Genomic DNA, 14,628 nt, shown 5'->3' on the forward strand with positions numbered 1-14,628 from the left:
AGCACCTTACCCTCTGGATAACCACATGTGCCTCCAGTTTTGCCAGCCTGAGGACTGAGTTTTGGAACTAGAGCACCAACTGAACAAGACTGAAACCTACACAGATAGCAGGTTTTTAAGAGGTAGTCACAGTACAACAATGAAAGGTAGTCAGAGAAGGAATGGGTGACCACCAAAGGAAGAGAGGCAGGCAGGTAGAGAAACCTTTGAGTTCATTGCACTCAGAAGTCATTACACCATTTTGTAAAATAGTGGAGGTGGATGCATCTTTTGAGTCCATACTGAGCCAAGATCATGGAACCGTGGGTGGAGGAGGAAGATTCCAAGGAAATAATGGTAGGAAACTTGGTGAGAGAAATAGACAGTTGCCTCCCTGGTGCCAGGTCAAGGACTTCACAGAACAGCTGCAGAGCATTCTAAATGGGAGAAATGTGGTCCACACTGGTACTTACAACATAACTACAGTACGGACCAAAGAGATGAGATCCCGCAGCATGGATTTAAGGAGCTATAAGGTTGTAACCTCTGTATTACTTCCATGCCATGTGCTGATGAATAGAGAAATAGGAGTACAGGTCAGATAAATGTGTGGCTTAAGGGATGGTGGAGGAGTGAGAGCTTTAGATTTCTGGATCACTGGCATCATTCCTGGGGAAGGTGGGACCTGTTGCAACTGAACCAGAACATGTCCAACATCCTTACTAGTGCTACTGGGGAGGGTTTAAACTAATTTGACAGGGGTTGGGGCAAAGAGAAGATGAATAGTCAAACCTAGAAGGGAAACTAAGTCAGTCCAATAAGAAAAACAGACATGGGTGCGAGAGGCACATGGAAGAATGGAAAGCTAAACTGCAGTGAATCAGGCAGATTGATTTCAGAAGGTTGATACCTCACATTTGCAGCTGTCACATGGCTGTAAAAAGGGCAGGACTGTCAATTCAACTTTCCAGGGATTGGTGGGTGGGGGGATGGGAAATGAAGAGGTGGCATTATTGATTAAGGAATCCATTACCGCAGTAATGAGAGAGAATAGTCTAAGAGGCTACACAAAGGGAGATCACAGGAACAAAAGGGAGTTGATCACTTTTCTGGGGATAGACCACTGTCAGCCAGAGGCAGAGAAGCAGATATATATGCAAATCACAGAGGTGCAAGAGTAATGGGTTGTAGTAGTAGACAACTTCAACTTTCAAAGTATTAACAGGGAGAGACAGTGTGAAAGGCTTAAAATGAGTGAAACTTTTGAAGAGCACCTTGGAGAGCTTTATGACCCTGCACACGTGGTCCCACTGGATCTAATCTTAGGGTTGAAGTGTCAGTTGGACAGCATTTTAGAGATAATAATTGTAACTTTGCAAGTTCTGCGGTAATTAACGAAAGGGATATGGATGGTTTGGAAATTAAGGTACTGAATTTGGAGGGGGGGGGGGGGGGGTTGCGGCAGCCAATTTCGATATCATAAGACAGGGCCTGGCAAAAAAGACAGAGCAGCCACATGCAGCTATGTCTACATCCAACAAGTGGGAATAATTCAAAAGTAATGAGGCTTCACGGTCAACAGAAAGGCAAGGATAACAAGTCAAGGAACACTGGACATCAGGAGATAGAGGGTTGGAAAGAACAAAAAAGGATGCATATGGCAGATATAGAGTACTGAAAAGATGGAGGCCCTTCAGGAGTATAGAATGTACGTGGGGGCATGACTTAAAAATGTTAGGAGACAAAGAGGGGCCACAAAATGTAAGTGGCATTTTATATTAGCAGCAAAAGGGCACCCAGGGAAACAGTAGGTTCCTTCTGGGACCAAAGTGCAGCCAGAGGATGTGAGCAAGGTCTCAAATGAATACTTTCTCATCTGCATGCACTAAGGAGAAATTCGTTGCATTTGAAGAATTCAGGAGGGCAACAGTGAAATTCATTAATGAGGAAGAGGAATTAGATGTCACCGCAGGTTTTAAGATGGGTAAATACCCATAGCCTGGTGAGATGTATCCCAGGCTGCTTTGGTAGGCAAAGGCCTACTGGGCCCTGACAGGGATATTTGAACCTTAAGGCAAGGTGCCAAATGGCTGGAGGATAGCAAACATGGTATCTTTATTCACGAAGGTCAGCAGGGATGTCCTTGTTCAAATATTTTAAGATAGTTTGCAAATTACCACAATAAAGTTCCTTTTCTGTAGTTTTCCTCATCTTGTCCACAACAGTGAAGTTTATCCTGCAATCTGGATAGCATCTTAGCCAGTAGAGATTTCCCAAAAGATAATTCTGCTTGATTAACATCATCCAATATCTGGAGGAGATTGTAGATTGTGACATTGCTTTCTGGGAAACGATTATACATGGACTTTATATGACATGGTCAGTGACAAGGTGTTGTGTCTGAGATGCTAGAAAAGATCAAAGAGCTTAGAATATGGAAAAGAGCAAATATATTTAAAAAGTATTTTTAAAAAATACTTTAATACTTTAAAAACAGAGAAGAGCAATTGCAAATGGATATGCTGTCCCATGCGGCTCACCCAGCTGGAGGGTGAAAATGCAAACTCGGTTCATGCTCCATTCCAATTTTTAAACATCTGTGTAGCACACGATATGAAGTCCTGCTTTACATTTTGATTCAGTTGGATTTGTATCACCTACCAGTGCAAACTTGCCTTGAGGCTACATAAACAAGTTTAAAGAATTTTCATTCTTGGTAACATTCCCAAAATACACTTCAGAAGGTGCCTTCCACCCAGCAATTAACAAAGAAGTGGCAGGCACTGTTGCGAGTTACTGGAAGGTTACTAGACAGTTCCATTTCTGTTCAAGTTATTGTTAAGCAGAAGACTTCCCCCCCCCACCCCCACATAAAAGGAGCAATCTAAATATTGTTCCATGAGAAAGCCAATGTAACATTTTTATTTTAGCCTCACTGTAACATGACATAAAACAACAATTAATCTATTACCTTTCACATCATTGACAATGTTCTCTTTGTACAAGTTCTCCTCACTGATTGCCTCCTCCCAGTCATCAGCATATTCATCCTCTTCATCATAGTCATAATCCAGATTATCATTGTCCTTCTCCTCCACAACAGGATCTCTTTCCACTTCAGTTGACTCCTCTCTGCTGAATAATTAGTACAAATTCATTGGAAAAACATTGCAAACACCAGAAAATTAAGTCCTCACAACCACACGCATTTTCCATTTCGCAGATTTTACTGTTGGGAACACAGGTATCACCTCAGTGACTCAGTGATGCTGATACGTCCCACAGGATTTTAATGTGCCAATTGCGAGTTTATAGAAATTGTGTCATCTGTACAAATCTGGGGTATTGTCCAAGCCTGATGAATGCATTTCAAATTAATGAAATTGATCTGATGCACATAATTCATTTGCAAGTATCTTCCAAACTACATTTTTCTCCACCATTCAGTTTCTCAGGAGAAGCTGCAGTCGTAGCATTCATTTCAGTGCTCTTTCAATGGACTTTATTTTCAGAGTTAATTTACTACCTGCTATACAATTCATCATTTGCTGTAATCCTCAACACATGTCTGTTGCCACCAGTGTCTCCTGCTGATACACTACGTTTGAAAAAAAGACAGAACAGGGATTGTATATTGATCTCAACTAAAGACAATGATAGCTGCTATTAGAACAGTCATAATGGTTTAGATGATAGGGGACTGTGTTGGCCACGGCAAGATCTTGATAACCATATTAGGAATCAGATAACCATTACCCATTTGGGGCCACTGAGGGCTTAGAACCATAGAACACTACAGCACAGAAAACAGGCCATTCAGCCCTTCTAATCTGTGCCAAAACGGTATTCCGCTAGTCCCATTTACCTGTACCCAGTCCATAACCCTCCAGACCTCTCCTGTTCATGTATCTATCCAATTTATTCTTAGAACTCAAGAGTGAGCCCACATTTACTACATCAGATGGCAGCTCGTTCCACACTCCCAACCACTTTTTGGGTGAAGAAGTTCCCCCTAATGTTCCCCCTAAACTTTTCCCTTTTCGCCCTAAAGCCATGTCCTCCCGTACTTACCTCTCCTAGTCTAGGTGGAAAGAGCCTACTCGCATTTACTCTGTCTATACCCTCATAATTTTGTAAACCTCGATCAAATCTCCCCTCATTCTTCTACGCTCCAAGGAATATAGTCCTAACCTGTTCAGTCTTTCCCTGTGACTCAACTCCCAAAGACCCGGCAACATTCTAGTAAATCTCCTCTGCACTCTTTCAATCTTACACATATCCTTCCTATAGTTAGGTGACCAGAACTGCACACAATACTCCAAATTTGGCCTCACCAGTGTCTTATACAACCTCACCATAACATCCCAACTCCTATACTCAATATTTTGATTTAAGAATGCCAGGATGCCAAATGCCTTCTTTATAACCCTGTCTACCTGCGACACCACTTTCAGGGAATTATGTATCTGAACTCCCAGATCCCTTTGTTCCTCCGCACTCCTCAGTGCCCTACCATTTACTGTGTATGTCCTACCTTGATTTGTCCTTCCAAAATGCAACACCTCACACTTGTCTACATTAAATTCCATCTGCCATTTTCTGGTCCATTCTTCCAGTTGGTTCAGATCCCTCTGCAAGCTTTGAAAGCCTTCCTCGCTGTCCACAGCACGCTTCCAATCTTGGTATCATCAGCAAACTTGCTGATCCAATTTACCACATTATCATCTAGATCATTGATATGGACAACAAACAACAATGGCCCCAGCACCGATCCCTGAGGCACACCACTAGTCACAGGCCTCCAGTCTGAGAAACAATCATCCACCACCACTCTGTCTTCTCCCACACAGCCAATTTCGAATCCAGTTTACAATCTTTCCATGGAAGCCTAGAGTCTGAACCTTCTGAACTAACCTTCCATGTGGCACCTTGTCAGAGGCCATACTAAAGTCCACGTAGACAACATCCACAGCCTTTCTTTTATCTACTTTCTTGGTAACCTCCTTGAAAAACTCTCCAAGATTCGTTAAACACAATCTACCATGCACAAAGCCATGCTGACTATCCCTAATCAGCCCTTGGCTGTCCAAATACTTGTATATCCCGATCTCTCAGAACACCTTCCAATAATTTACCCACTACTGATGTCAGGCTCACTGGCCTGTAATTACCTGGTTTATTTTTAGATCCTTTTTTAAACAACAGAACTACATGAGCTACCCTCCAGTCATCTGGCTTCCTCAGGATAGATTCCCTGGACTATCAATATACAGCAAATAATTTTATATCAGAATTCATGACAGAAAAAGATGATTAGTTACCAATATTATGCTAATAAGAAAGCTCAAGTTGAGAGTCTCAGTTTGTGGGTGTATTCCGAGCTAGAATACATTTCTCAAAACAATTCAGGTGGCTGGTTGCGAAAGCATTCAACAACAAGGGCACCAAGAAATGGGAATTATGCTTTATGAGCCCCAGTCTCTGCTTTAAATATCATGAGGACGCAGAACTGGTTAAGTGGACCATTGGCTGATGTGCCACCAAGAGAGATATCCTTGGCCCAAAAGGTAAAGTAGAATCCCAAGAGATTCTGTAAGTATATTAAGAGCAAAAAGGTAACTAGGGAGAGAATAGGTCCCCTTAAGGATCAGTGTGGTCATCCATGTGTCAGGCCACAGGAGATGGGCTGGGTTGCAAATGAATACTTCTCATCTGTATTATGGAAGCCAAGGAATTCGGGAAAGAGTATCTTAATGTCCAGAAACACATCGAAACATTATGAAAAAAGAGGTGCTGGTGGTGTTGAGGCGCACAAGGGTGGATAAATCACTGAGACCTGACCAAGTGTATCCTTTGATGTTGTGGGAAACAAAGGAAGAAATCGCAGGGGTTCCAGTAGAGATTTTTGTAACTTCGTTAGCCACTGGTGAGGTACCTGAAGACTGGAGGCTGGCTAAGGAGGACTGCAAGGACAAGCCAGAGCACGAGAGGCCGGTAAGCCTAACATCAGTGGTGGGAAATTTATTGGAAGGGATTCTGATCTATCTGCATTTGGAAAGGCAAGGACTGACTAGGTAGAGTCAGCATAGCTTTGTGTGGGGGGAAAATAGTGTTTCATGAAAATGATTTAAAGAGGTGACCAAGAGGACTGATGAGGGCAGGACAGTAGAGGATGTCTACATGGACTTTAGCAAGGCTTTTGACAAGGTCCCACCTGGTAGGCTGGTCCAGAATGTTAGATTACATGGGATACAGGGTGAGCTAGCAAATTGGCTTGGTGGAAGGAGTCAAGAGAAGGTAGTGAAGCATTGTTCTTCAGACTGGAGGCCTGTAACCAGTCATGATGTTGGGTCCTCTGTTGTTCGTCATCAATATTAACAATTTGGATGAGAACGTAGGTGGTATAATTCATAAGTTGGCGGATGACTTCAAAATTGGTGGGGTGGTGGACATTGAAGAAGGGTGTCAGGCAACCACAGGATCTAAATCAACTGAGAAAGTGGGTCAAGGAATGGCAGATAGAACTTAATATGGACAAGTGTGAAGTGATGCATTTTGGAAGTTAAATCAGGGCAGGACTTGTACAGCGGATGACAGGCCCTGAGGAGTGCAGTTGGACAAAGAGACCCAAGGGTTCAAGTACATAGTTCCCTGAAAGTAGCAATATAGGTAGAAAAGGTGATGAAGGTGCACGACATGTTTCCCTTCATTGAACGGGGCTTTGAGTTGGACATCATGTTGCAGCTGTACAAGATGTTGGTGAGACTGCATCTGGAATATTGTGTGCAGTTCTGGTCGCCATACCATAGGAAGGATATGATTAAGCTAGACAGGGTGCAAAAAACATTCACAAGGATGTTGCTGGGACTGGAGGGCCTGAGTTATAAGGAGAGGCTGGATAGATTGGGACAGCCTTCCCTGGAGCCAGGGAGGCTGAGGAATGACTTTATAAAGATTTATAAAATCATCAGGGGCAGAGATAAGATAGATGGTCACAGTCGTTTTCCCAGGGTAGGGGAAGTCTAAAACTAGAGGGCATAGCTTTAAGGTGAGAGGGAAAAGATTTAAAAGTGACCTTAGGGGCAAAGATTCTGGACAAGTTCAGAGCTCACCAAACTGTGAGCATGATACCAGTTGATGGACATCAGCAGGCCTGCTGACACTGCAGGTCTTAATTTTCATAAAGCCTGCCAGAGGAACCACAAAGTAAGCAATGCGCTGTTGGGTCTAATGAGATTAGCTGGTAATTTTATTTTAAATTGGGAAAAGAAATGAATTACATTCTTAATGACAGTAGGACCCAGCATGCGAGTGCTGCAAACATGGCTGAAATATTTCCTCCTGAGATCCCCTCCATTGCAGAAGCAATTGTCAGTCAATTTGATTCACTCCATTTAATACGGAGAAATGCCAGAGAATACTGAGCACAGTACAGGCTGCAGGACCAGACGAGATCGCAGCTGTGCTACTGAAGACTTCTGCTCACCCTCCTGCCAAGCTCTTCTGGTACAGTTTCAACACTGCCATCTAACCGAGAATGTGGAGAGTTCCCACGTACATCCTGTCTACGAAAAGGATACATCTAGTCCAGATAATTGCCATCTAGTTACCTCAATAATCAGCAATGTGATGAAAGGTCTCATTGATAATTCACCAATAACCAATGCCCAGTTTGGATTTCACCAGGCCTCGCAGGCTTAAAATGGACCAAAGAACTGAATTTCTGAGCTGAAATGAGAGTGACTGCCCTTTACACCAAGGCAGTGTGTGACTGAATGTGGCATCAAGAAGCCCTGATAATATCCAAGTCAATGAGCATCTCGGGAACTCTACCTCATTCAAAGAAGACACCTTCGATGTTGGAGGTCGGTCATCCCAGCCAGAGGCCACCATTTCAGGGCGGTGTCCATAGCCTCATCATCTTCAGCTGCTTCACTGATGAGTTTTCATTCAACATAAGGAGGAAGTATTTTGATGAATGCATTAATTTCAATACTGTTTGCCTTATAAAATGAGGCAGCCTATGCCTGCATGTAGCAAGACCAAGATAACACTTGGGCATATGCTAATAAGTGGCAAATAAGATTTACAGTCCCAAGCAGTAAGCCTTTCCATCAGTTAGCCACCCTTTATATTAAACAGTATTACCATCGCCAAGTCCCTCACTGCCAACATTTAGGTGGGTTGTTAATCAGAAACTCAACCCAATCAGCCAGATACTATGACCATAGGAGCAGATTAGAAGCTGGGTATATTGTCATGACTCACCTCTTAACGCCCCCATCAGGACTCCAACAGAATGCTCCCCCATTGCCAGATGTGTGCTGCTTTTGCAGTAATCAGGACAAAGCAGCACACTTGATTGATTTTCATCTTCCTCCATCACTAGCATGTTGTGGCTGCATTGTAAGCCAGTTATAAAATGTCCTACAGTTACTTGGCTAGGCTACTCCCAACTCCCAAATCAAAGAGGACCAGGTTGCAGATACATGGGAACACTACCACTTGCAGGTCCCCTTCAAGTGAACTCTTACCATGACTTTCATGACAAGTAGTCATTTTCAAAAGCAATAAAAGTTGACTTTATTAACAAATTAATAAATAGAAAATCAAAATTTTTAAACTGACCAACGTAACCATTTACATAGAACAGTACAGTACAGGAACTGGCCCCTCAGCCCATGACACTGTGGTAAACTAATTAAACTAGTAATTAAATGCCTAACAAAGCTAACCCCTTCTGCCTACACAATGTTCATATCTCTTTATTCTCTGCACATTCATGTGCCTATCTAAAAGTCTCTTAAATGCCTCCCTCGTATTTCCCTCCACTACCACCCTTGGAAGTGCATTCCAGGCACTCACCACTCTGTGTAAAAACCTTGCCCCGCACAGCTCCTTTGAACTTACCCCCCTCATCTTAAATGCATGTGCATTAGTTTTAGATATTTTGACCCTTGGAAAAAGACATTGGCTGTCTACTCTATCTACATCTCTCAATCTTGGAAACTTCCATCAGGTCTTCCCTGAGCCTTCACTGCTCCCAGAGAAAACAACCCAAGTTTGTCCAACCTCTCCTTATAGCATATACCCTCTAATCCAGGCAGCATCGTGGTAAACCTCTTTCGTACCCTCTCCAAAGCCTCCACATCCTTCCGATAATGGGGTGACCTGAATTGAATGCAATACTCCAAATGCAACCTATCCGGAGTTTTATAAAGCTGCAACATAACTTCCCGACTCTTGAACTCTCTGCCTCGAATAATAAAGGCTAGCATGCCATACGCCTTCTTTAGCACCCTATCAACTTGCACAGCCACTTTCAGGGAGCTATGGACTTGGATGCCAAGATCCCTTTGTACATCAATGCTGTTAAGGCTCCTGCCATTAACAGTGTACTGTCCCTTTATATTCGATCTCCCAAAGTGCAACACCTCACATTTGGCCGGATTAAACGTCTGCCATTTCTCTGCCCATATCTACAACTGATCTATATCCTGCTGTATCCTTTGAAACTCTTCTACACGAGCCACAAAACCACCAATCTTTGTATTGTCAGTGAACTTATGAACTAACTCATCAACATTTCTATCCAGGTCATTTATATAGATCATAAACAGCAGAAGTTCCAGTACAGACGCCTGCAGAACACAGACCTCCAGCCAGAATAAGTCCCATCGACCACTACCCTGTCTTCTATGGGCAAGCCAATTCTGAATCCAAATGGCCAAGTCACCATGGATCCCATGCATCAATTTTCTGGTTCAGCCTCCCACGAGGGACCTTGTCAAACGCCTTACTAAAATCCACGTAGACAACATCCACAGCTCTACCTTCATCAAACACCTTTGTCACCTCCTGGAAAAACTCAGTCAAGTTACCAAGACACGACTTGCTCCACACAAAGCCATTCTGACTGTCCCTAATTAGGTTATGGTTTTCCAAATGCTCAGAAATCCTATCCCTAAGAATCCTCTCCAACAGCTTCTCCACCACTGACATGAGACTCACCAGACTATAGTTTCCAAGATTATCCCTACTTCCTTTCTTGAATAATGGAACATTACCGACTCACCAAGTCCTCTGGAACCTCACCTGTGGCTAGAGAGGACACAAAGATCTTGGTCAAGGCCCCAGCAATCTCATCTCTTGCCTCTCTCAATAACCTGGGGTATATCCCAACAGGTACTGGGGACTTATCCACCTTAATGCTCTTTAAGAGACTCAAACGACCTCCTTCTTTATCTCAAAATCCCCAGCATATTAATACACTCCATACTGATCTCACGATCCTCCACATCCTTCTTCTTGGGAAATGCCGACACAAACTACTCACTTAGGACCTCACCACATTCTCTGCTTCCAAGCACATGTTCCTTCCTTTATCGTTAAGTGGTCCTACCCTCTCCCAAGTTATCCCCTTGCTCTTGATGTATGTATAGAATGCCTTGGGATTCTCTTCAATCCTACTTGCCAAAGACTTTTCATGGCTCCTCCTGGTTCTTCCAATTCCCTCCTTGAATTCTTTTCTTGCTTCTTTATCATCCTCAAGGTCTTCATCTGATTTCAGCTTCCTAAACCTTATATGCTTCCTTTTCCTTCTTGACTAAATTCACCAACTCTCTCAGCATCCAAGGTTCCCTTAACTTGCCATCCTTGTCTTTCCTTCTTACTGGAACATCCCTGTCCTGTACTCTGTGCAGTTCGTATTTAAACACCCTCCACCTGTCAGATGTGGACTTGCCCAATTAACTCTCCCTAGTTCCTGCCTAATACTCCTGTAATTTGCCCTGCTCCAATTTAATACTCTCCTGCAAGGTCCATACTTATCCTCATCTATAGCTATCTTAAAACTGAAGGATTTGTGGTCACTGTTCTCCAACTGTTCTCCCACTGAAAAGTCAGTCACCTGGCCAGGCTCATTTCCCAACACCAGGTCCAGTACGGCCCCTCCTCTTGTTGCATTGTCTACATACTGATTTAAGAAACCCTCCTGGATGCACCTAACAAATTCTGCCCCATCTGAACCTCTTGCACTAAGGAGGTCCCAGTTGATATTGAAGTCACCCACAACAACAACCATGTTGGTTTTACATTTTTCCCTAGTCTGTCTATATATCTGTTCCTCAATGTTCTGGTGGGTATTGGTGGGGGGGAACTATAGTGTAACCCCAGAGTGATTGCACCTTTCTTATTTTTGAGTTCTACCCATAGAGACTCAGTGCACGAGCCTCCATTATGTCCCCTCTGAGTGCAGCTGTGATATTGTCCCTGATTAATGGTGCAACTCCCCACCCTCTTTTACCTCGCTCTCTACCTTTTCCAAAACATTGAAACCCTGGAACATTAAGCATCCAATCCTGTCTCTCTCTCAACCAAGTCTCTGTAATGGCCACAACATCATAGTTCCATGCTCATCACCCCTACCCTTAATACTCCTATCATTAAAATAGACAGACTTCAATCTTTCAGTTCCATTGTGCCTATTACCTTGTTCCTGCCTATCCTTCCTTGCAGACTTACTGGTCAAGACATCTACCTTATCTCAATCCCTCTACTTTCTGACCGGATGCACTGGTTCCCATCCCCCGCCAAATGAGTTTAAACCCTCCTGAGAATTAGTGACAGGAACCAACTAATTCACCCATCAGAAATGCAACCCTGGTGTTTGGAAAAATGCAACTTTTTTCAAAAAAAAAATATACCTTGATTCACCAATCTCTTCCTCATCCACACTTTCAAGATCAGAGTCTTCAGAATTCACATCATCAATTTTGTTTTCGGGACAGCAAACATACTCAGTGCCATGGAACCTGTCGATGCCACATGGAAGCAACATTCCATAGGTGTGCAGAATCATCGACTCAGCAGCACATGCCTGAAACACAAGGGTGACTACACTTAAGATTCAAGAACATTTTGAAAGCAAAAGTACAATTTGTTGAACTGAATACTGATATATTGATATACTATTGGTTAGTAATAATTCATACAGGTAAGCCATCAAAATTTTAATTAAGCACCAAAACATCAGATGAAAAGACAACCAATTATTAATAGCACTCAGCCACCTAAAATGTTGCTGAAGCTGAACCCACAGGCAACACATCCAAGGAATTCACCATCCTAAGCCAATCTGATTCAATAATTAAGCACCAGACACCTCCACTTGACAATTCTGAGCTCAGTACGTACAGCCACAGAGGAGAAGCAGGCCCAGCTGCCCACTGGCTGTGCCAACTGTCAATCATACATTAATCCCAATTTTTTTTATTCACCCCAACATTCTCATCAACTCCCCCAGATTCTATCACTCATCTACACACTAAGAGTAATTTGGAAAATTAATCTGCCAACCTGCATGTGTTTTGCATGTAGAAAGAAATTGGAACACCTGGAAGACACCCATGTAGTCACCAGAGAGATTGTGCAAACTCCACATAGACATTATTTGGAGGTCAGGATTGAACCTGGGTCTCTGGCACTGTGAGATAGCAGCTCGAGCACTAGCTGTATCACCGTGCAGCCCAAAAACTCTGATTAGCTTTTCCAACCAACTTTGATAGCTGTTGGATCCATATTTTAACCAGGTTGTAACTCCAAAGCCAGAGAGCTTTATAACAGGAAAAAAAGAGCAGCAGGTTAAAATTATCATCACCCCTTCACTGGGGTCTGGGGTAGCTCTCTCAGTAGAGTACTTGAAACACTATATGAAAATGTCCAGGCATTTGTGGCTTCTGTTGGGATTTCTCTTAGTTGAAGGATGCTCAAGCCATGCCGAATTGCTCTTTGTGCAGCATGTAGAGGCAAGTTATAAGCCAAACATGACATATAATTAAGAATCTGCATTCTATTATCAATCACACTTTGATGAAGGGGCAGTTTCAGATGGAATTGACAAAACAATAGCATTAGTTACTTTTGGTTACGGTCAGTGGTAATTCATCTTCGAGAAAAGATATTCAATGTTATGGTCTTAGAGAATGAATAAGCCAAAGATCATCTTGTACCAATCCTCTTTGACAAAGAACATAGAACAGTACAGCACAATACAGGCCCTTCAGCCCACAATATTGTGCCGACCTTTAAACCTCACCTAAGACTCCTCAGACTATCTAACAACTTCCTCCCACATTATCCCTCTATTTTAAATTGTACCTCGTGGCTCTTAAACTCAATCCCATGACTTATGAAAGCTAACATCCCATAGGCTTTCTTAACTACCCTATCCACCTGTGAGGCAACTTTCAGGGATCTGTGGATATGGACTCCCAGATCCCTCTGCTCCTCCACACTACCCAGAATCCTGTCATTAATTTTGTACTGTGCCTTGGAGTTTGTCCTTCCAAAGTGTACCACCCCACACTTCTCCGGATTGAATTCCATCTGCCACTTGTCAGCCCAGCTCTGCATCCTAGCAATGTCCCTCCACAATCTTTGACAATCCTCTACACTATCCACAACACCACCAACCTTTGTGTCATCTGCAAACTCGCCTACCCACCCTTTTACCCCCTCATCCAAGTCATTAATAAAAATCACGAACAACAGAGGTCCCAGAACCGAGCCTTGTGGGACACTGCTAGTCACAGCCCTCCAATCTGAATGCACTCCCTCCACCACAACCCTCTGCTTTCTGCAGGCAAGCCAATTCTGAATCCACACGGCAGGCTTTCCTGGATCCCAGGCCCTCTGACCTTCTGAAGAAGCCTACCATGTGGAACCTTGTCAAACGCCTTACTAGGTTTATTATTCTTTGAAGCTAGATAATAGGGAGTAAAAGTGAACACTTGTATGATCAAAATTAATTTACTGGGATAAAATTAACCTTCAATTGCTGTTAAAAATGTTTTGCTGGACATTCATTCACTACGTGAATGTTTTGCCTTGAATCAGTGGATGATTTATTTGTAATGAAGTGAGTCCCTATTTAATCTAATCATTATCCAGGCTGTGGACTAAGAGGAAGTTCCCATTGTGAACTCCTGTGACAGGAGGCAGGCGAAGAGCAGCAGTCAGCCAGCCTCATTGACTTGATGAGTGAGTCTGCTCAGCACTCCTAGCTCTGTTCAGTTCAACCCAGCCCCCAATTGTTGGATAGGCCTCTGTAATGTCAGCCCTGGCATGTAGGAGGCAGAGCGGTGATCTTACAGGGAGAAGGGAACCGGAGGAGTAGGTCAGAGGAAGAAGGGGATGGGGAAAAGTCAGATCTGACAGGTAGAGAGGCTTTGAGGAAGGAGAAGCAGAGTACAGGCTATAAAAATAGTAAGGTGGATGGGCTAAAGTGCATTTACTTAAATGCAAGAAGCATCAGGAATAAGGGAGATGAACTGAGAGCTTGGATAAGTACATGGGACTATGATATTGTGGCTATTCCAGAGACATGGCTGACATCGGGGCAGGAATGGATATTAAATATTCCTGGTTTTCAGTGTTTTAAAAAGGGATAGGAAAGGGTGGGGGGGTGGGGAAGAGGAGGAGGGGTGGTGACACTGGTCAGGGACACAGTTACAGCTGCAGAAAGGTTGGATAATGTAGAAGGATCCTCTAGAGTCAATATGGGTGGAAATATAGGAATAAGAAAGGGCCAGTTACCCTCCTGGGAATATTCTATAGGCCCCCCCGGTAGCAGTAGGGATACTGAGGAGC

General features: G+C 43.3%; 1 protein-coding gene across 4 annotated transcripts in view; it reads right to left on the bottom strand.

The window, feature by feature from the left end:
• aplp2 (amyloid beta (A4) precursor-like protein 2) overlaps window positions 1-14,628 on the bottom strand; it is a 128,460-nt gene that overhangs the window by 46,665 nt on the left and 67,167 nt on the right. For 3 of the 4 annotated variants that reach the window (XM_052039745.1, XM_052039744.1, XM_052039747.1), the window contains exons 5-6: window positions 11,685-11,857; window positions 2,951-3,114 (exon numbers count right to left, since the gene is read on the bottom strand). In XM_052039745.1, the coding sequence (XP_051895705.1) occupies window positions 2,951-3,114; window positions 11,685-11,857 (337 nt within the window). The remainder of the gene's footprint in view (window positions 1-2,950; window positions 3,115-11,684; window positions 11,858-14,628) is intronic. The other variant, XM_052039746.1, reaches the window with a different exon arrangement.

This window comes from Pristis pectinata, chromosome 27 (genome assembly GCF_009764475.1).
Source record: "Pristis pectinata isolate sPriPec2 chromosome 27, sPriPec2.1.pri, whole genome shotgun sequence".
NCBI classification, from domain to species: domain Eukaryota; kingdom Metazoa; phylum Chordata; class Chondrichthyes; order Rhinopristiformes; family Pristidae; genus Pristis; species Pristis pectinata.